Source organism: Notolabrus celidotus, chromosome 14, assembly GCF_009762535.1.
Source record: "Notolabrus celidotus isolate fNotCel1 chromosome 14, fNotCel1.pri, whole genome shotgun sequence".
NCBI lineage: Eukaryota > Metazoa > Chordata > Actinopteri > Labriformes > Labridae > Notolabrus > Notolabrus celidotus.
In genome coordinates this window covers 18,077,620-18,099,805 of record NC_048285.1, presented here as the reverse complement: position 1 = coordinate 18,099,805, position 22,186 = coordinate 18,077,620, and the positions used below count along the sequence as shown (strand labels likewise).

At 40.1% G+C, this 22,186-nt stretch overlaps 2 protein-coding genes across 6 annotated transcripts in view; both read left to right on the top strand.

Moving 5' to 3' along the window:
- Positions 1–801: 801 nt before the first annotated feature.
- ube4a (ubiquitination factor E4A (UFD2 homolog, yeast)) lies at positions 802–14,717 on the top strand. Of its 3 annotated transcripts, none has more exons than XM_034701518.1 (20): positions 802–962; positions 3,426–3,592; positions 3,801–3,977; positions 5,843–5,955; positions 6,094–6,246; positions 6,391–6,550; positions 6,708–6,910; positions 7,068–7,259; positions 7,371–7,704; positions 7,910–8,036; positions 8,175–8,482; positions 8,718–8,850; positions 9,914–10,104; positions 10,209–10,309; positions 11,015–11,128; positions 11,457–11,630; positions 11,731–11,909; positions 12,021–12,168; positions 12,291–12,448; positions 12,564–14,717. In XM_034701518.1, the coding sequence occupies exons 2-17, from the start codon at positions 3,466–3,468 to the stop codon at positions 11,761–11,763; spliced, it is 2,640 nt and encodes an 879-aa protein (XP_034557409.1). In that variant the 5' UTR covers positions 802–962; positions 3,426–3,465; the 3' UTR covers positions 11,764–11,909; positions 12,021–12,168; positions 12,291–12,448; positions 12,564–14,717. The 3 variants fall into 3 exon arrangements, with proteins under 3 accessions (XP_034557409.1, XP_034557407.1, XP_034557408.1); XM_034701516.1 differs by having other exon boundaries at positions 851–962; positions 5,840–5,955; XM_034701517.1 differs by lacking the exon at positions 802–962 and adding an exon at positions 972–1,233 and having other exon boundaries at positions 5,840–5,955.
- Positions 14,718–17,005: 2,288 nt separating this feature from the next.
- kmt2a (lysine (K)-specific methyltransferase 2A) overlaps positions 17,006–22,186 on the top strand; it is a 49,582-nt gene continuing 44,401 nt past the window's right edge. For all 3 annotated transcript variants that reach the window (XM_034701257.1, XM_034701256.1, XM_034701255.1), the window contains exon 1: positions 17,006–17,251. In XM_034701257.1, coding sequence (XP_034557148.1) covers positions 17,006–17,251 — 246 coding nt within the window. The remainder of the gene's footprint in view (positions 17,252–22,186) is intronic.

Genomic DNA, 22,186 nt, shown 5'->3' with positions numbered 1-22,186 from the left:
CCAGAGAACTGCAAGTCCGCTGCAACTCTCAGCTCCTTTAAATCAAAGCTGAAGACTTCTCTGTTTGCCGCTGCTTTTAATTAAATCAAATAATTAATTATTTATTTATTCCTTAAACTCTAACTTTTTATTATTTTTATTCTTGACAATTTAATGTTTTTACGATTTTTAATGACTATTTTTTAATTTAATTTAAATGTTATTTTAATGTTCAGCTGATTTTTAACTGTATTGATCATTTTATGTAAAGCACTTTGAATTGCCTTGTAGCTGCAAAGCGCTTTATAAATAAATTTGCCTTGCCTTGCCTTGCCTTGTGACATTTTATATATCTAAATTGTATTCTAGCTTTATTTATCTATTTTCATTTTTTCTTATTTTATTTTATTTTATTTCATTTTACTTATTGAAACTTCTTTTTGATTCTACTTATGTCTGGGTTGCTGTAACAACTGAATTTCCCCCCCGGGGATCAATAAAGTATCTTATCTTATTATTATAATATCAATTTTGTTTTCATATTGTGTTAATGATGAAAAAAACAGGTGTAAAACAGGGGAACTCTCAAAATAAATGTAATCAATAATCTATATTGTTTTCCTTCTAAAGGAGGGTAAAAAATAATCTCTTATCTAATGCTTACCTTGTTTTATGAATAACTGTCTGAAAACACAAGCTCAATTTATAACTATAAATCTAGTTTGAGGGTGTTAAATATTGTATTTTTATTCTGGACTCTTTTTTTTATAGATGTATACAATCCCTTACTTTCATTGTGTCCCATGAGGTGTTTATTTTGTAAGACATTTCCCCCAAAATGTTTTGTAAAAGTTACTCAGCAAAGCAGACCCCCCCTCGTCTCATTTTGATGACGTTTACAATTTCAATTTACTGAGGAACTGCTACTGATTTCGTAGAAGCAATTTTTCAGATAAAAACACACACTTCTTCCCGTCAACCAGGTACGACAGCTGTGTCTATCATCCGTATAATGTATTTAGGGTAATAATACTCGAGATTAATGTAATAGTTTATCCAAATCTGTGCTGAAATAGAGTCGTGGTGACCCCATAACAGCTTAGCCTGCTACCACACAAGCTAGCTAACCAGCTAACTAGCCCTGCTTCAGGACGGTCACTGCTACTAGCCAACCCTGCTAGCTAGTTAGCTTAGTGATACCAAGTAGCTAACGCTGCATCTTAATTTCCAGTGACAGGAGACATGACACTTTGAGTAAGTATAACAGTGGCTGACACAGTTAGCTCTGTGTAGTGACACGAAGTTATGTCTGTAAGGTGCTTAACTAAACTGATGGGTAACTATGCCAGCATATGTAAGCCGCAGATGATGGTGGGCACTGACTCAGTCATATGTTTGCTGATGTGTCAAAATGTTAGCAGGTGGAGTTGTTTCATTGAATTTTTCTCAATGTCATGCTTAAAAGTTTCATACTACGTCAGAGGTGGAGGAAATTAAAGCAAACGTAGAATCAGGGAAGAGGATGTAGTAGAATGGCAGTCGAACTTGGAGCATTTAAGGACTGCGTAATGTTCACAGAGTCGTTCGCATTATGGAGAATATTCCTCGGTTTATTGTTAAATGCTTGCAGAGAGAGAATCCGTAACATGCATACAGTTTGAGATAGAACATGTGTACAAAAGAAGCACTGATGATGAATATCGAAGAGTGATGCATACTTGCATTGAGCTAAGAGGTAGTGGGGAGGACAGAGAACATCTCTTTAAATTTCAGAGAACATCAGGACTAATTAAAGGTACACTAAATCATGGATGTGAAACTCCTATGCAGAAGAGGAAGAAGCCCTTCTGACCTTTTTTAGAGTTAAAGGGTAATAGATAGATAGATAGATAGATAGATAGATAGATAGATAGATAGATAGATAGAAAGAAACTGTATTAATCCTTTGGGAAGGTTCCCTCAGGAAATTCAGATTCCAGCAGCCAGGTAACACCAAAGGGCAGAAAAAACAGCACACAGATACAAAAGATAAAAAAATCATAGGTTATATACACACAGTACAGTTCACAGTAGCAGCAATATACAAGTCTAAAAAGGAATATGGAAGAATTGCAAGTGATATTGCACATTGTGATGTGCAATACTGATAGAAACATTCTTCAGGAAGGAACAACAATTTTTGTTGTGGCTTATCGAGTGGTATGTTTCAGTCTATTTAAATGACGTGTTAGCAAAAAGCAACTATGAAGTGGTGGCACATAATATTAGATCAATGGTCAGGTGCTGCAGCTCTGCATTTAAGGGTTGCCAACTTTCTCACTACTAAATAAGGGACAGGTGCACGGTGCCGTGGTGGTGTGAGCATGATGTGTGAATTCAGCGTATATTCATATTCTGATTCAACTGGAAATGCAGAAAGTGTGTATATTCCCTTTAATCCTTACTGTATCGTTATGTAACCTCATATGAATAAACTTCAAAGAAACCACAATTTGGCTCTTTCCACCAAAAAACAGGCAAAAGATAAATTAAATGCAAAAGAGGAGTATGACTCACCACATGTACTTTTTCCATGGATACTTTTTGCTGCTCTTGACTGACTCAAGCAGTCTTTTGTCCCTCTGCACAGACAGAGAGAAGTCCTTACATGACAAGTCACAGTTTACAGATATTTGAAGTTCATTTTGGATCAGCTCTGTGCTGCATCTGTTTCTTAAGTCTGACCATTTAATGGCCATCAGAGAAAATCCTCTCCACTCTTTTTTGCAGGTGTGATTGGCACATGATCCACTGTGGTTTTATCTGATCTAGGATCTGTAGAGTGCAGTCTGCTGTATTTACAAGAGTTAATAGTCAATATACGGGACAATCGAGGTCCCGTATGAAACAAATCAATTTAGCCCAATATACGGGATGTCTCGGCTAATACGGGACAGTTTGCAACCTTATCCAAGGGGGAGGCAGTCTTGTGAATCGTGAAAAAAAGTGATAGAAATAAGGGTTGCGCAGCTAACTCCATAATGATCTGTATCCCAACAGAACATTATCAATTAATACATCATGAATGTCTGATTTATTTGCTTTAAATATGATATTTAACAGCAGACAGATGTAAAAACAGCAATAAAACTGATATACATGTTTTCATTTTGGTTTACTTTTTGCACATCACTTAGCTGTGATTAACTAATACCGATGGAACTTAATGTAGCAGCCTCTGCCATAATTGTATGAATGTGTGAATGGGTTACATATAATGTAGAAGTGCTTTGAGTGGTCAGAAGACTAGGGAGAGAGTTTTTTAAATACAGTCAATTTAAGTTATATTGAACAATGTTAATGGATTTCTCTCTCATAGCGTGCATGCCTATATATGATTATATGAAGTATAAATTTACTGTACCTGCATAGATATCTATACTGATGTGTCTTTGTTGCTCTTGAAGGCTGGGATCTTGAATGGAGTGAGTGTTGAGCCCCAATGAGATGACTGACCAGGGCAACAACAACCAGAATATCTCCTGCAACCCCTTTGCTGCCCTCTTCAGCTCACTGGCTGATGCCAAGCAGTTTGCATCAGGCCAGAAACCACAACAGTCTGCTGAACCACCACGTGAGTCTTCAGAGCCATTGCACCCTCTAATAAGAAGTACATTATCTATCTATCACTCTGGGGATCATAGAGTCAAAATTGAGTGCATCACAAAACAAATCATAAACCATAAATGCATTGTTTTTCCTTTCTGCAAAGTCTAGGACATACTGACATCCAGCTCTGATTTATCCACATCATTTTGTACTAACTCTGCCTTCCATCACAGTGGAGGACTCGGGAGAGAGCCAGTCCGAGTCAGAAAACTCTGTGTCAGACAGCGTCGATGAAAATGACGACTCTGTGGCAGAGATCAGTCGTTCGTTTCGGTCCCGTCAGGAGCTCTGTGAACAGCTCAATGTCAATCACATGATCCAGCGAATATTTCTCATCACTCTGGACAACAGTAAGTTAAAAGAGAGAAATGATCTGACATTAACCTGTAACTTATTTTCCTTTCATGAAGCACGTTTGCCTTTGTCTTAGCTTTATTAAAATGCAACACAAGAGAAGAGAATCCAGTCTGCATGAGTTCCAACCCTTTCCTGATAAACCACAACACTCAAGTAGTCTAGTTTCTGGTTCAGAAAATAGACATGTAAATAGATGAAATGAGTGAAAAACAAATGGTATAAAAGTTGTTTGTATATACACATCCTGCACATAACAGACATTCTCCCAAATGTCCATCAAATTCAATGGCAAACCTGGTAGCAACACAAACATGGTTTTCCATAGCTTTTCTCTTTGAACTGTTGTAACTGTCTCTGTTGTGCAGGCCCACTTGTCCTGAGTTATCACCATTATCCTATGAGGAAACATTCTGATCCTCCCGATAGTGGTCTCTCTCAAGGACAGTACCTCTATCTGTAGGGCACAGAACTGACTGACTGATTTGATATGTCAGGAAATATGTGAATTTTACTCAAAGGCTTGTGCAATCAGCAGTTCTCATCAAAGCTAAACACCCACAGGAGACCTATAGTAATAGTCCTTTTTGGTTTGGAAGGTTCCTAACTGAGTGAAAAGAAGCAGAAATGTTTAAGTGTCATCCACTGCAATATCTGGTTGATTTCTGTAAATGATATGGAACTGGGCTTCATTGCTTTATTACCTCCTCTAAGCATAGGATAGTCCAGAGTCAGACCAGCCTTTACAAAAGGAGCGAGGAAAAATGATCCACAAATTCTTGGGGCGCTGGTTTGGTCATTTTATGTTGCCCCCTACTTCCCAAAAACAAACCAGCCAAGCACTGCTGTCTAATCACCATCAAGGTTGCAACATAATAAGTTGCAACATATCCCTCAGTTAAAGCAACTTAATAGCTTCATGTGGTGGGTGTAAAAAAAACCAATAGTATAAAAAAAGAAAAATGTGTACTCACTGTTGCTATAATGCCTTTTATCATTTGTTGTGCCACAAAACAATTATTGCACCCTCCTATGCCACATGGTTATCCATATGAGAGGTAGAGTTATTATCTTAATACAGAACTAGTTTCCTCTAATGTGCTGAACCTGAAAAGGGGTGGGCAGGGATTTTCCCATGTTTCCACCTCATTTACATTCAAAGTGCATGTCTTAAGCTAAAAGCTAATTGTAAACCTGCAGCAGAACTGTGGTTATGACTTCAGTTTCTGGAATGATCTGCTTATTGAGACCTTGGTGTAAGATTGAGATTGCAAACTCAGAGAGTCCATGTTCCCCTTTTACATGACCAGCAAACCATACCCCGTTTGTTTCTATCCGAAAGGCCATCTGACGGACAGACAGATTTCTCAATATGCTGTAGAGTTTCACATAGATATCAGCATTGTCTGTTCTGTTATTCTTAGTGGTGGTGTATGATGTTGCTAGCTCTCTTGAATGTCAAGTTTCCAGTAAGTACTGCAACACATGACTCACCAGCCTTAATGACAATACCAAGACCTTGCACATTGTGAATCTTCACTGTGGGATGGCTGCTCAAGGGTGAGTCATGGTGTGCAGGAAATGTTGGCAAAAAGCCCCCCCAGTTTTTACATAGAGGCCATTGATGGATTTTCCCTGCCACCTCAGTCTGAAAAACAAAAACAGATCAAACACAAGGTGCCTATTGAATTACCTAGTGTCTTATTTATTCTAATGTTGACTTAAATGTTTTATGTATGTGTTTACTACTACAATCACTCAGTTGCAGTGCATGTTTTTGTTTGAAATGTCTTGTTTTTTGTGTTTACTCTAATCTGAGCACCCTCTTATTTTAATGGATACTGGATTGGTTTCCCTGTAGGTGACCCGAGTCTGAGAGGAGGCAATGGGATCCCTCCCCGCTGTGTTTACCTTGAGGAGATGGCTGCAGATCTGGACGGACAGGACTGGCTGGACATGGACAACATAGAACAGGTCTGTAGCATGTTCTGATTCATCTGATACCAGAAATGTAAACATTAAGACATTGTGCAGGAAATGGATTGAGATTGCATGGCACATGAAGACTGCTTTATGTGTATTAGTGAGTAATCAGACCACTCTGTTCTCCAGGCTCTGTTTAACCGTCTGCTGCTGCTCGAGCCAGGAAACCACCTCATCTACATGACGTCATGCAGCGCTGTTAACCTGTCTGCTGACCGTGATGCTGGAGAGAAGTGTGCCATCCCTTACCTATTCGCTTGTTACCAGAGGGCCAAAGAAGAGGTGAGAATCTTCCCCCAAAGGCCTGTAATTGTAGCACTTTTTTGCAGAGATTGCCAGCTGTTTACTCACTATTCCCTGTAATTGGAACATAAAAATGACTCATGCTCTTCCCTAATTTGGTTACTTTCTATATCTGTACACCAGGTGACGAAGGTACCAGAGAAGTTATTGTCATTTGCTGTTCGGTGTAAGAACCTGACAGTCTCTAATACGAGGACGGTTCTGCTAACCCCGGAAATATATGTCAGCCAGAATATCTACGAACAGCTTCTGGACCTGCTACTGGAAGCCTTCAATGGAGCACGTAGGTTCAGGATTAGGCCCTTGTAGCCCTGACTGCTGTCTTCTTTGTGCATCAGTTCTATAGCTACCTCCCACTTTGTATTTTAGTAGCCTTGGGAAAATCTATGTCTTGAGTTTTCTCTTATCCTTTTTTCTTTCTTACAAAATCTTTGTTTCAGAGCCAGAAGAGGTGATCGAGTTCGTGGAGGAGGTCATCGCTGGCCTGCTCTCTGACCAGGAGGTGCGCACCTTTGAAGAGGTGATAGTGCCAGTGTTTGATATCTTCCAGGGGCGGATCAAAGACCTGGACCTGTGCCAGCCTGTTCTTTACTCCTACCTAGATGTTCTGCTGTATTTCAGCCACCACAAAGATATTGCCAAGGTCAGATGACACACAAAGATATGTACCACTGTGTAAATCTGCCCACTCAATACTTTTCAAAAGATTTACCAAGATGTACAAGAAGACAAACATCAAATAAAGAGTTGCCTTCAACTTTTTGAATGATTTCAACAGCTCTTTTTGTTTTTGCTTGAAGGTATTGGTGGAGTACATCCAGCCCAAAGACCCAGCTAATGGTCTACAGTACCAGAAGACTCTATTGGGAGCAGTGTTGAGTATCTCCTGCTTGTTAAAAACCCCAGGTGTGGTGGAGGGACATGGCTACTTCCTGAACCCTTCCCGCTCCAGTGCCCAGGAGACCAAAGTCCAGGAGGCCAACATCCACCAGGTAAACAGATTCTCCGTAGCATGATATGGCCTATTGGTTCAAATGTTTCCTACAATAAAAGATGAAACTAAAAACTGGCCAACATGCAACAAATGACCCTTTGTGTTGCAGTTCATGGGCCAGTTTCATGACAAGCTGCACCAAATCCTGAAAAACTTGCTCCAGCGATCTGGTGAGACCCGCCACTTGCTGCTTACGTGGTTGGGGAGTTGTCTGCACGCTAACGCTGGCCGGGCAAAGATCTGGGCCAATCAGATGCCAGAGATCTTCTTCCAGATGTATGCCTCGGATGCTTTCTTCTTAAATCTGGGTGCAGCACTTCTGAAACTGTGTCAGCCTTTCTGCAAGCCTCGCTCGCCCAAACTGCTCACCTTCAACCCAACTTACTGTGCCCTCAAAGAGCTGAGCGAAGAAGAGAGGCGCAATCGCAATGTGCATGCAAGAGGTATATAAATGTGCCACTGAGTTCTTTTCCATTTTGATTGCTTTATTTCACTATTATGTGCTAATGGTAATGCAGCATTGCTGGCACTTCTTTTACTCTTAGAAGTGGGTTATTGATGTTTTTACTGCTGTTCTTAAAAGACGGAGGTTATTCAAGAGTACTCTTCAAATTTCACGGCTTAATACTCCCTTATCTGTTTTACCAGGTCTTGACAAGGAGACGTGTCTGATCCCTTTGCCTCCTCAGCAGCCTGTGGAGTCTGCACAGTCTTACAGTCTGCTGACTGAAAATCTCATCCTCACACAACTCACCATGCATCTTGGCTTCCACAGGTACACAATTGTGTACCAGAACTTCATAAAGACACAATATGATACACAGATGCAACAGAAATGTAGTGCTTTCATGTTGACATGAATCTGTGTTATCTTGTTCTTTTTGCATCCATGTCCTGTATCGGCCTGTTGCAGACTCCATGAGCAGATGGTGAAGATGAACCAGTCCCTCCACCGGCTCCAGGTGACATGGCAGGAGGCACAGCGTTCAGGAAACCCCATGTCAGAGCAGCTCCTGGAGCAGTTTGAGCGTCTGATGATTGTTTACCTGTCAACCAAAGCTGCCACCACGCAGCCGGCCATGCTGCAATGCTGCCTTAACCTCCAAGCTTCCACCGGTGCTCTGCTGGTGCAGCTTGGTGTTGGGAACCAGGGGCCTGAACATGTAGCACTCAGTTTTCCCCTGCCCTCCCTACAGAGTACTATGCTGTGTTATGTTCCAGGTAGGTGATTTTATCCAATACACTTCAGATAAAGTGAATCAGAAACCCTGGTTGGATCAAATATCAAAAATCACAAACCCTACCTCCAACTCCCTACATAGTGAGTTGATTGTCATAAGCTCAATAGTGAGCATAGTAAGAAATATTTAAGATACTACTTGCTGTCTTGCTGGATGCTGAATCATGATGTCATTGCTACACACAACAGTCATTATCTGTGTGTTTCCTTTAACAGAGTTTTTTGCGGAGAACTTGGGAGACTTTTTCATCTTCCTACGTCGATTTGCAGAAGATGTTTTGGAGACTTCTACAGAAAGTCTGGAGCAGATTCTTAACTTCATTACTGTCTTCATGGGAAATGTAGAGAGGTACAGGACTTACTCTTTTAGAAACAAGGTGTCGACTCGAACTAAAAAGATATGTTCTCGTTGTTCCAATTGGAGGCTTTTTTGGTTCCTGGTAGAACCTTTTTATGGATGCCCCAACTGGAGGGATTTCACATTTTTAGAACCCAATTTATACCTAGAACTACAATGTCTTTGGAATCTCACCCAGAACCTTTTATAAGGAGTTCTACAAAGCACCTATTATAGTGTAATGGTGCAACCCAGAACTCATTGGAGAAGATTTTATCTAAAACCCACAAAGGGGATTCTACTGAGATCCTTTCTACTGTAATTGGAATGGGTTTGGTCAAGAATCCTCCCAGAGAGGGTCTTTTAAAAAAGGTTTCACTTACAATGAACACCTTGTCCTCTGAGGGTTCCATAATGACTGAAACACTGAAACAAAATTTTAGCAAAATAAATATACAAATTCTTTACAAAAAACAATGGATAAGGAGGGGAGAAAACTCAAAGTGGCTGTGTTGTGGAGGACAAATCAAAATGAGCATAGGATCTGTGGATTTGTACAGAACACAAGTGAAGCCAGGCACATCTGGTTGTCCTCAGCAGGTGAATCCATGTATCTCGGGCAGTGATGTGTCCTGCATGGCAGAAAGGAAAGAGAGAGTGAGTGGCACCATGCCAAGGTCGTAGTTACTACAACCTGATTAATCAAAAGCCATCTACGAACAAAAGAGGGATGTAGAGTCCAGTAAAAGCAGTGGGGGTGTGGGTACATTTACAACGTGCAGTGGAAAAGCCTGAATAATCCTTCTTGTTATTACTGTTATTACTGTTATCAGCCTCCACTGGAACCTCTGACTTTGTGACTCGACTGTATAATTGTGTTAAAAAAACTCATAATCAAATTCTGAAATACAATAGTATTACAAATAACCTTTGAAGAAATCTGCCACAAAACAGGATTCATTTGAAGTTAGTAATTCTTGGTAGCACTTCACCCCTGAGTATATGTTTTTGAAACCCTTTTTAAGAGTGTATCATATCAGAATTCTTAATCCAATATACCTCACATGCACAACAGGATGAAGAACCCCCATTTACGCGCAAAGCTGGCCGAGGTCTTAGAGGCAGTGATGCCACATATGGAGCCGCTCGCTCCCGGTGCTGTTCAACCAATCGTGTTCCAGCGTGAGCGGGTCTTCTGCTCCTACAGGCATGCATCCCAGCTGGCAGAGGCCCTCATCACTGTGTTTGTAGACATCGAATTTACAGGTGAAGAGGGTGTTTCCTACAAGTAGCAACCTACTAGGGTTGGTCATAGATGGAAATGGCATATAGATGTTTAACTTTTGGATGTTTTTTTAAATCTTTTTTAGGTGATCCTCATCAGTTTGAACAGAAGTTCAACTACAGAAGACCCATGTACCCTATCCTTAAGTACATGTGGGGTAAAGAGAGCTACAGAGAGAGCATCAAGGTGAGAAGAAAATAACAGTTTTAAGTTTCTTCATGCAAAAAAGGTGATATCTACTTCCTGTGGGTTTTGTTTATACTAAATCATGTCCTAATTATGTTACTTGATCTCAATAGGTAGGAAAAATACTTAATTCAATTCTTTGTCATATTCAATCATAATAACAATACACACTGATGAACGACTTCAAAACATGTTTTTATATGTACATTGTCAGAATGGCAGTTCAGAGAAAAAACACAAACAAGGTGTTACTAATATGTGGTGGGTGTACATTATAGCCTTAATGGACCATGAGGCATATTACAGAATCTATTACCAGGCAGTTATTTTGATACTAGACATTGATTTTTTGCATGAGCAGCAAATAAAATCCTCCAAAAGACCTCTTTTTTCCCCCTTGTTTTCTCACCACATCTTTCAAGTTGTTTCTAAAAAGAGAGAACTTGAAGTCAGGATAAAAAATACACTCTCTTGTACGACTGATGGGCAGGTAGACTGTCCAGGTTACTCTGTTTTGATGCTGGGATAGGCTTTGGCCCCTTGCAGCCTTCGTGTAGGTGCAGAGAACGACTCAGCAGAGGCAAAGATATGCATATATGGATCACTGGTGATACCTTTTACTCAATACCTGGTACAGGGATACTGTTGTTTATTATGCACATTGATACCAGTGTGTTATTTATTTGTTCTCAAATCTCATTTCAGCATTTGGCGCACTATGCATCTGAAAACCTGGAGGCCATGAACCCCCCTCTGTTCCTCAGGTTCCTGAACCTTCTGATGAACGATGCCATCTTCCTCCTGGATGAGGCCATCCAGGTAAAAACCAGCTCACCTGTATTCATACATGCAAAGCACTTATCTTTGCCATCACATTTCTATTTTTCAGTATAAAGTAAACTATTATTATCTGGGATAGGGATCAGCTTCACTCAAATCACAAAATGATTGACACAAGGAGGGAGCCTTGCACAGATTTTTGTCACCTAAGGAAGAATAATCTTGATTGGCCATAATGTTATTTCATAAAAAAAATTGTTATAACTGATAAGTTGTTATTATGTTAGCAGTTTTTTTATGCATTTTATAGACAGCCTGTTGTCTAATTAGAAGAATGTGACTGACACTCTGTCTTCTTGTGTTGTAGTACCTGAGTAAAATCAAGGTTCTGCAGCTGGAGCGTGATCGAGGGGAATGGGAAGGCCTGGCCCCTGATGCCCGGAGAGAGAAAGAGTCCAGCCTGCAGATGTTTGGACAGCTGGGACGCTTCCACAACATCATGTCTAACGAGACCATCGGCACACTGGCCTCCTCACCTCAGGTCAGCCTGAAAAGATTTGACTCTTCATATTGATACATCCTTTCAAAGTTAGACTTCATCCTCCCCAGTTTTTTGCTTTTAACATTTTCATCATTTCCAGAGATCAAGGGGATCTTTGTGCACCCCTTCTTAGCTGAGAGGATCATCTCCATGCTCAACTACTTCCTGCAGCATCTGGTGGTCCTAGATGGGAGCCCTTAAAGTCAAGGACTTCAGTGAGTTTGACTTCAAGCCCCAGCAGCTTGTTTCTGACATCTGTACCATCTACCTGAACCTGGGGTATGTAGTGGACACTGCTCTTTGTCAATTGTGAACAGGAAATAGTATTTTTCCCCTGTATGTTATGTTAACCTCATCCTTTTTTTCCTTTCCGGTTTCTGTTGATGGCAGAGATGAGGAGAATTTCTGTGCCACAGTCCCAAAGGATGGACGATCGTACTCTCCGACACTCTTCTCCCAAACAGTCCGTGTATTGAAGAAGATAAACAAGCCTGGGGATATGATCGTGGGTTTTGGACTCCTCGCTGATAAAATAAAGGTATCATTTATGTTAAAAGCTGTTTTCCACAGATACAAGTTTTCGACTTTGTTGTCTGAATCTTTGTTGTGATCTCTGTGGCTGAAACACTAAAGGTGTGTTGTCATTTTGTCCTCTTTCAGTCACATGCAGACAGACAGCAGCAGGAAGAGGAGACATATTCGGACGCCCCAGATGAGTTTTTGGATCCCATCATGTCGACTCTTATGCTTGATCCTGTGCTCCTCCCTTCCTCCAATGTCACAGTCGACCGCTCCACTATAGCAAGGCATCTCCTCAGGTTGGTTTCTGTAAAGCACCAAACTTTTCTTGATAGTATGTCCATTTGAGAAATTGGGAATTCTGTGTTTATACATTGTAGGCAAGTAAACAAAAATGTTATGTCCTCCTTGCAGTGATCAGACAGACCCTTTTAATCGCAGTCCTCTAACCATGGACCAGATCAGGCCAAATGAGGAACTCAAACAGCAGATCTTACAGTGGCTGGATAAGCATAAGCAGGAGCGGCTGCAGATGGGGCCCAGCGGCTAGCTCCCGATCTGTAACAGACAATGACCACAACTTAGCTCCCTTTTCCTGGCTCATATCTCACCTGCTCCTCTGCTTTTCGGCTAATCCATGAGGTGCTTGCCTCAGTGGGAGTCCCAGGACTCCGCTGGTCTCCCTTACATAGCATCTGCTTCCTCACGCAGCCTTTACGCTTTGTGGATTCTCTCCGACGGCAAACTGTGGCACTTCAGGATCCATGCACAGTAGCTATTTGACTCCGATGACACCCTGTGGTAACATTAGTGGGGTGGTAAACCCTCTCTGGTTCCTCTCTCCCTGAATACTGTGTATTAGCTAGTTATTATTACAACCAGAACTGTGGCCAGAAGTATCAGTTTCAACAAGACTTGTTGAATGTACTCTTTGAACTCCTGACCAGATTTTATACAGCAAGGTAAGTATTTTTGGGAACTCTTCATTCGGAACATTGATGAGAACGTTTATGATTTCACCTTGAGTTTACATACATTATGCACTGCCTTTTCAAGTTTTTGAACGCCCCATATTAGAGCACTTTTGGTTAAATTTTAATTAACATTGTAAATAAATGAGCATTTAAAATAAGGTATGAGTAAAACTACATTACATTTCTGTGTTATTTTTATTTAATTGTAATTATCACAGATATATCAACTGTAATAAGATACCTGAAGCACAAAACCACTGTGATATGTGTATTGAAACATTTAAAGGTCTGCAATCCCTTATGTGCACCTGTCTTTAACCAAGCATTTAGTAAAGATAACACAAGGATGGGAGGGCTCGCTAATGAAGAGGTTGTTGGTCATGAGGACTTAAACTTTGTTATTGTTATTACTCAATAATAAAGCTAATCTGAACCACAATTAAGGATGTAGCACGCACAAAAGTGCATTTAATTAATATTAAATGAATTGACAGAATTGAGTCTATTATTGCTCAGATGTTAAATGTGGCATTCATGGACTTGATGGTTTGATCTTGATTAGTTCACAGTTGCTGCTATGAGGGGCTGTGACGATATCTAAAAATAGTCCTCATTTAAAGAGTAACACCTTTCTCAAACCACTGTCAGTATAACTTTCTCAAATTAAAAATATCCCAAATTCCTCCCTTCAAAGCAAAAAAAATTCATCCATCTGTTGTCGCTTTCTTTTTGATTCTCCTCATGATAAACTCTCATCCTTGTGTACAATCTGTGGAACAGCCCTTTAAGAAACTTAACAGTCCTTTTGACAAAAAGTAATCTGAAAAATGTAACTAAGCATTTGCTTAATTGTCAAAATCATACATCTTGAAAAATTAATCCAGAAATGTCTTCTGCTTAGATTTTGACCAAGATCTGGAATCCTTCTATTTTTCAATGCACAATGCACAATTTTCATGTTATTTGTTTCAACGCCTCCCACTTAATTTCTGAACATTTCTCTTGAGATTAAACCAGAAAAAGACAGAATATCGGGTGTTCAACCATTTTTGATTGGCAGTGTATATAACAGTCATTACAATCCCTTAATTAACATCGACCAGATTAACTGATACCATGTTCTAGCATTTTGAACATTTTTGTGTGTGTGCAAGTGTAGTTTATTAACACATGGGCAAACAATTGATCAATAGAATCTGTGCCTAATACCAAGAGCCTTGCAGTAAATTTCTGCAAATGAGGATCTGAGTTGTCTCATACCCCAAGGAGACGTAATTATTGGTTTGTTTTTTCGGGCATAGAGGGAGCTGTGGGTTGAAAATTAATGGACGAAGATCAGAAAAATTAAGTTTTATGACTATCTTTCAATTATTTAAATTTAAATCAAATGGTGTTGTATAAACGTCAATGTGAGAGAAGGATCAGTTTATGTTGGCCTCATATCATGCCCTCATATTGTATGTTGAATATCTACCACCTGAATGATTACATGGGTTAAATTATAATGCAATATTTTTGTTTTAACTGTGATCATAAAATGTTTATTTTGGATGTACAGTATGATTAATAAATAAAACTAATGTGCGTTATATAAGACAGTGTGATGTACTTCTTCCAAAATAAAGAAAACAAAATTAAAATTAGTTATTAAAAGAACAGTACATGATATCAGTCAGAAAAAGGGTGTTTGAATAGTTTGACTTTCATTACCAGCAGTGTTAAATTTAGTTTGAGACAAAGGATTATGTAAATGCTGTTGACAATATCCATTTCACAATATTTAGCTCAGTTTTCAACAGGATCAGCTGTGTCTGATGTTTCTTAATGTAACACTAGCATGTAGCATGCTATGCTATGTCACAAAGTCACTTCCAAACAGCTTGTATAGTACTGATATCTACTCGTCAGGTAACTTAGAAAACAACTCGTACATGGCTGTTACAGCTCAATAATTTTTTAGGATACATGAGTTACGTTTTAGTAATTGCTCTAACTTCTACTTAACATCACAACACTTTGTGTGTGTACGGTAGTTGTAATTTATATGATTAAGGCTTCATTACTGGACATATATCAAGCTTAATGAGTGCATAGAGACTTACTTGGAACTGTAGCTCGTACTTAAGTTAGTTTAAAAAATGATCAGGGAATCATTACTAATTAGTTTATTATTAGTAGTAGTAGTAGTAGTATTGTTATTATTATTATTATTAGTAGTAGTATTATTATTATTATTATTATTAGTAGTAGTAGTAGTAGTATTGTTATTATTATTATTAGTAGTAGTAGTAGTAGTAGTAGTAGCAGTAGTAGTAGTGGTAGCAGTAGTATTGTACAACTCTAATTCAAAAAAGCATTTGAACTAGACATTTTGTTAAATGTTATAAAAACAGATTGTGATGGTTTAATTTAAAGCCTATATTTGATTTAACAAAATGTTGAAACTGTAAAATTGTACTGTTTTATGAAAATAATGTGCTCCTTTACAGTTTGATGCCAGTAACACATTTCAAAAACCACTATCTGTGTAAGCAGTTCGCCTGAACCAATTACCAGGGTTCCCACTCTTCTCCAGAGGTCATTTTCCAGGACATTTCAATGACATTTTCAGTGATGATCAAGCTGGTGTGACGGTCTAAATTGAGTTCCTAAATAGTCTAATATGTTCGTCTCAGTGGAAGTCTACATTAAAAGACTTGCAGTCTATGGCTATCCATGAAGTCATCTCTTACATGCTTAAAAATTATGGCAAATTGATTATAGAATAATGCAACCACAGATGTACAGCACTTTATTAGTGCAACCAAGTAACAATGATGGGCAACTCTCATCTCAGCTTTCTCTTTTCTCAAAAAATATATAATTAGCTAAGAAAAAAACAAAAGAACCAGCAAAGGAATCAGGAAGCTGCCTTACTGAAATAAATAATAATAATCAGAGGATCAGTGCATAAATTTACCTAAATAGAACTGAATTACAAAAATGGCCACAAATGTTGAATGGGGATGTGTTTTTTTAACCTTATTAGATCGCACGCAGTCATGTTGGAATAACTCTCCAGGACAATCCATGATTTTCCAGGACATTTGACTTTTTCTCTCATTTTCCAGGTGTTTTCCAGTACTGGAAAACTGGTCAACTGTTTTCCAGGTTTTCCAGGACGTGTGGGGACCCTGAATTAAGATGGACTGAGGCCAAGTAGGAAACAGTCCTGTGGTATGACAAATCAAAATGTGATATTCTTTTTGGAAATCATGGACTTTGCATCCCACTCTCTGAGGAGGAAAGGGACCAACTGGCTTGTGCACAGTTAAAACAAACAACATCTGTGATGTGGGAATGCATAAGTGCCCATGACATGGGTAGCTTACACATTTGGGAAGGCATCATTAATTTTGAATAATATGTAGACTACACAGTTTGAAGAAACATAATCCAGACAATGCCTTCTCTTGAGTTGTGGAACTCACAAAAACTTAAACATAAAGTAACTTAAACTATTGAAACATGCTGTCTTGTTTTTATCAGTCCTAGTTTGTCATTCAGTTTGTTAAAAACATATTTTTATTTAACTTATTCATATTTTCTTTCAGGGACTGCACCGAAAGCTAAGTCTGCACTGCCTTGTGATTCAAGTGCGAGGCTCCTTTCCCGGGCAAGGCCCCTGAACCTGATTTGGATTCAGCCATGCACAGTCTGAATAGGGCCGCTGAGAAAATGCATTGTCGGGGTTTCTTCAGTTCCGCCCCGCAACATGCATAACGATGTGTCGGCCAGTGAGAGCGCAGCGCTGTGGTGGAGGTTGTTTATGTGGAGTGCTGGGTTAGGGTTCCGCCCACCGAGGTATCTCTGATCGCAGGGCAGACAGGCAGAGAGTGTAAAATGGCGCACAGCTGTCGGTGGCGGTTCCCCGCTCGGCCCGGAGGGAGCAGCAACTCCGGTACCGGGAGGAGAGCGGGCCGAATCAGGGTTACTGCCTCTCTGCAGAATGTCTCCGGAGCCCACCCCAACGCAGCTGGGCTCGGACCCGGGTTTGATGCTGCACTACAGGTCTCCTCGGTTATCGGGAGCAACCTGCAGAAATTTCGGGATGTTTTGGGGGAATCGAGTGACTCGAGCAGCGGGGAGGTAAGCACCGGACAGAAGCATCAGTGGGACAGCTGGAGGTGTTCTCCGCGAGCCGTTTATCACGTTACTGATGAAGAAGAGCTAACGGTTACTCTGAGCCCTCACCATCTTTTCCCTTCTCTAACGTCAAGTGAGCAAACTTGTCATTTCAAGGATGCTCAGTTAACTTTGAGTTGGTTGTGTGGCCTGAAACTCTCCTGTAATGTGTTATAACGTAAGGTAGAACAACACAACACCAAATGGTGGTCAGATTTATGCTCTCGGCAGTCCTACTGGGAAACAAAGTTTTCTTCTTCACCCCAGTGGTGTGAGAGGAGAGGTTAACGTTAAATCCACAGTTTGGGATGAATTGGTGCTAACGTCAGTCTGCTAACAAGACCCAAACACACCAGGATTAAACCCTGCTATGATCTTGCTTATTACTCTGTATGAAACACTGAACACACAGCACATGTGCTGGCACTAACATACACTGTGTAACTAAGCCATTACTACTGCTTTACTATTTAGCTACTTGACATTAGCTTGATGGGAAGCCTTCAAGGCTGTACATGTTGCCTTCAAAATCATGTGCAATACAGTAAAAGTTATAACAGAATTTGAGCACAACCTTTATTTGACACTGTTGAGAAGTGGTGGAACATATGTGTTAATCATTACAACGTCTCCTTGCTGTATAATAGCATGGGACCTCGGAGGTAGCGTGTTATGTCTGAAAACAAGACATGTTAACTTGAAGGAGGCGAGAGCACATAATTGTGGTTTGTAAGTGGCTAACGTGACAGAAAGCTCTGCTCCCCATGCACTTCAGCTGTTTCTAGAAATATAGTAGATATTTGTTGATTAGCTTAGCACAGCATGTTTGTTTCCAGTGAGGTGTCAAGCTTCTAGCGAGGCTTGGCTAACATAGCTGATTGGGTTAGCTCGCAGGCTAACCCAATCTTGCTGTCTGCATCTCACAGCTAAAACTACACCATAATGCCCCTTTGCTGTAAATGATGTTAAAGTTGAAGTTTATTTTTCTGGAGGTTGGTCATTTTGCCCCCGGACAGCATGTATCAACATAGCAGGATAGAGCACAGCAGCTAAAGTTGGTGAAGCTCATGCTAAAAAAAAGCTAAACAATTTTCATTGCTGTTTACTGTTGAGCTAGGACAGCTACTATGCTACGCACTACGCCACGCTAGCCATCGGGGCTATTGCTGATGCATAGGAAAATGGGAGGTGGACATGTTTTCCCCTTCTCTACACAGCCAGTACGTAGCTAGTACCAAATAATAGCGGGTTAATAATGCTCGAGGATGACGTCTGTTACACGGCCACACACTTGAAATCACTGTCGTCTGTGTTTAAAGTGCTGATAAAGTATTACGATGTGACTTGGTGTCTGTATTCCCCTCGGTTTGTCAGAAACGAGACTTGCTAGTGACAGTGCGCATGCAGGGCTGGCTATAATAACAACGAGCCCCTTCTTGACGGACCGTGTGATGTGGGGGTGTGTTCGCCTTAGCGAACTACCATCTTCCTCCTTCATGATGAGCAGCATGCGTTCATTGCAGTGGGAGTACACGGTGTGGGGATGTTTACCACCAGCTCCAGTGATCTTAGTCTACAAAAGACGGAGTGGTTATGTAGTTGAAGTACTATAGTATGTTTATATTTTGATTAGATTAAAATGTGCTTGGAATTTTATGCAAATTTGCAAACATGCCAATAAAAGTTTATGCAAAATAGGTCAGACCTAGTGGAAAAATGAAAATATGATGATGATGCTCAGGATGATGCTCAGTTTTATTAGAAATTTATTTTTCTTCACCTTTTTTTTTTTAAACTTTGTTTATTAGCTTTTACACATTACACTAAAAAAACTAACATTTTGTGTACAAATGCACAAATAGAGATATACCACTGGACAGTCAACATCCCCCCTAAATAAAAAACAAAGACAAAAACAAACACACATAGAGAGTAGGGATGCACCTGATCCTGGTATTGGATACTTAAAAAAGCTAGATCGGATATCGGGGACAAAGGGCCGATATATAATGCCGATCCATATGGCAGATCTATTCATCTCAGTTCTATGCTTTTCTGTGTTTACTATAGCCATGTTTGTCTCCTACCACATCAGTTATAAAATGTGCTGCTGATTAATATTGTCACAATATCCAGACGCAGAGAAGGGAAACAGTAAGGGCAAAGCTGGGCAAGAGTAATAATGTAGTTCCAATGATTTGAATCCGCAGCCAACAGGTACACTACTGCTGTGGGAAACCAATATGAAAAACTACGTTAAGCAATTTTTAAATTCTCAGCTGAAGCATTTTTTTTATAAAGAATATTTACTGCCTCTTATCCACTGCTGATGTTTAAAGTTGAAAGTGTAATATATGTTGGTTATGAAGAGTAACAGCACCAAACTGCTGGTACACATTTATATCTCTTGAATAATGATACTGTCAGTTTAAAAATGTATGTTTTTAATTTCAGTTACAAAGTAAAAGCCTGAAGTTGCAAAAACAGTGATTCTATCCTCACATTAAGGAATAGAGATTATGAAATCAATACCAAGATCGGATCGGCTAGTATCGGCATCGATATCGGTAATCCAGGGACCCTAAAAAGAGAGTTAAAACAAAAAATGAATAAAACGTATATAAGTCAAATAAAGCAATTAAACAACATAGTATAAACTTTCAATATAATATACATACAAATATCACATTTATACTTGGTTTTTCCTGGTTATTATTTGTCAGTGTCCCTTTCCCATATTGTCAAAAGTGGACCATGAGACTAGTATGAGTGTGAAGGGAGATAAAGAGTGGACATAAACAAAAACAGAGCAAGATAGAAAGTATCAGTAAATAAACAATACAAAAGTTGTGTGTAACTAACGCTAAAATCCTATGGTAGAGTTTAAGAATTGAGCTACAGTACTAAAATCTCATAGCTGCTCAAGCAGATGTACAATGAAAGGTTGCCATATCCGCTTAAAGTTATCTTTAGATCCCCGAAGAGAAAGTCTGATCGTTTCCAGCTTCAGAAATTGTAAAGTCTCTCTGACCCAGTGTTTAAAGGAAGGTGGCGCAGGGTGCGTCCACTTTATCAGAATGAGCTTTCTGGCTTTAAGAGTGACAGAAGCAATGCAGTTGGAGTTTTTCATCAAATTTTTAAAGAAAGACTGATAAAAGTATTGCAGCATGTTGAATATGCGTGTATTGACTGATTATACTGTAGATGTAAACCAAGGTTTCATTAATGCTTAAATGCATTTTTGCTTTGAATCAATGCTTCAGTATGCTTTAGGGATACAAAAACATACTTGAAAAATCACTTTGTATTCAGATGGCTTTGGAGTCTCACCCACCTGTTCTTTGAGAGACAATGGGCAGGAGAATGACACTACTTAGACTGTGTTTCTTAATACAAACTTATATATCTGAAGTTTGCAGAAATGGTTAAGGCATTTCCTTTATTTTTTTATGATATTCCTTGAAATAGCACATTGAATAACATATACAATTTTATGGGAAACATCATCCTCAGGCAGATGGCTTTTTGAATAAGTGGGAGTCCCATCTTTTCAGTGAATGAGCTGTATTTGGGATGTGTTCAGGCGGACTCAACACTTAAAATCCCCATGGAACCTATGAAAGTTGCGGACACAGCATGGTGGTTTCATTGAGAGGCAGCGTAGTGCCTGTCTGGCCAGAGCAGGGCAGGATTGTTCAGGCTGACTGCAGCCTGCTGAGCTCACGGGGCAACACTGAACAGAGCGCCAGCCGGACACTTGGCCACCCCTCCTTCCTCCTTCCAGGCAGAAAGACCCAAATCCACTTCAGACACACACAACCCTGTCTGAGAGGCAGAGCAACTTTTCTTCTGACAGCTGCCACTTTGGAATGGATTACTAAGCCTATTGGGATGGCTCAAAAGGGTGCTTGTTGGCCGTTGATAGCCAAATGAAGGCATTTGTTACCTTTTGTGTGTGTGTGCAGAATTCATTTTCTTGATCCAACCAAATTGCTGTTGCTTGTTTAGGTGCCGGGTGCAATCCATGTTGACTTATTGTAAATATGTGACCTTATCACCCCTGAGCTTGCTGTTCACCTAAATAGACTGCATATATTTAAAAAAAAAAAAGTTTTTGGTCCATTTTATCTTATCTTCTGTTATCTTCTTCTGCATCCTTTTCTCTCCTTTATTATTACCAGTATTAAACCACTCATACAAAAGTGCAGCTGAATAGATGTATCAACCCAAATGTCTCTTTGCCTCACTGGTTTGAGAGAAATAGTGTGTTTGAGCGGAAGGGGCTCTAGTCCAGCAGGTGTTTGGCCTATTTAAATGGAAGCCCACCCCCCCACACCCGCTTACCCATCCCCGAGACAGCGTGTGGATTGGAGCAGGAAGCTTTGTGTCTGCTTTTATTCTAGCTCTCACAAAGTGCGGACGGCTGAAAGAGCACAGGCAGGGATATCAAAGGGTGCGGGGTGATCCCCCCCTTCCTCCCAACGGGACAACGCTGGGAGGAGAATTAGTCACAGACCCTCCCATCCATGGCTTTATTCTGCTACAGCAGAATGCTCTCGGAGTTGCTTGACTGGGAGAAAGGCGGCAATTGTGTTGTCTTTCTTACTCTTTGTGTGTGTATGTGTGTGTGTGGTGGTAGGGTTAGGGGTGTCCCCTCAGACTCTATGTCCCACATTGCTCTCAGGAGTAGGCGTGTCTTCTTTGTCTTTATTTTGATTAGAACTTCAATTTACGCTGCTTGCTTGGTTAGGTAGAAGGGGGTGTGTGTCTGTTGGTTCCTGCCAGCCTGTTTGTTTGTGTGTATGTGAGTTGGCGTGTGTTTGAGAGAGCGAGAGAGACACCTCACGCACGTGCCAATCACTTTGTTTGTCTTTGTCCATTGACTGTCTTCCTCTCCTT

Coding starts and splice junctions, on each gene's coding strand:
- ube4a (XM_034701516.1), top strand. CDS start 3,466: ATGACTGACCAGGGCAACAACAACCAGAATATCTCCTGCAACCCCTTT. Junction 8,037..8,174: donor ATGCATCTTGGCTTCCACAG/GTACACAATTGT, acceptor GGCCTGTTGCAG/ACTCCATGAGCAGATGGTGA. Junction 11,631..11,730: donor CACTGGCCTCCTCACCTCAG/GTCAGCCTGAAA, acceptor CATCATTTCCAG/AGATCAAGGGGATCTTTGTG.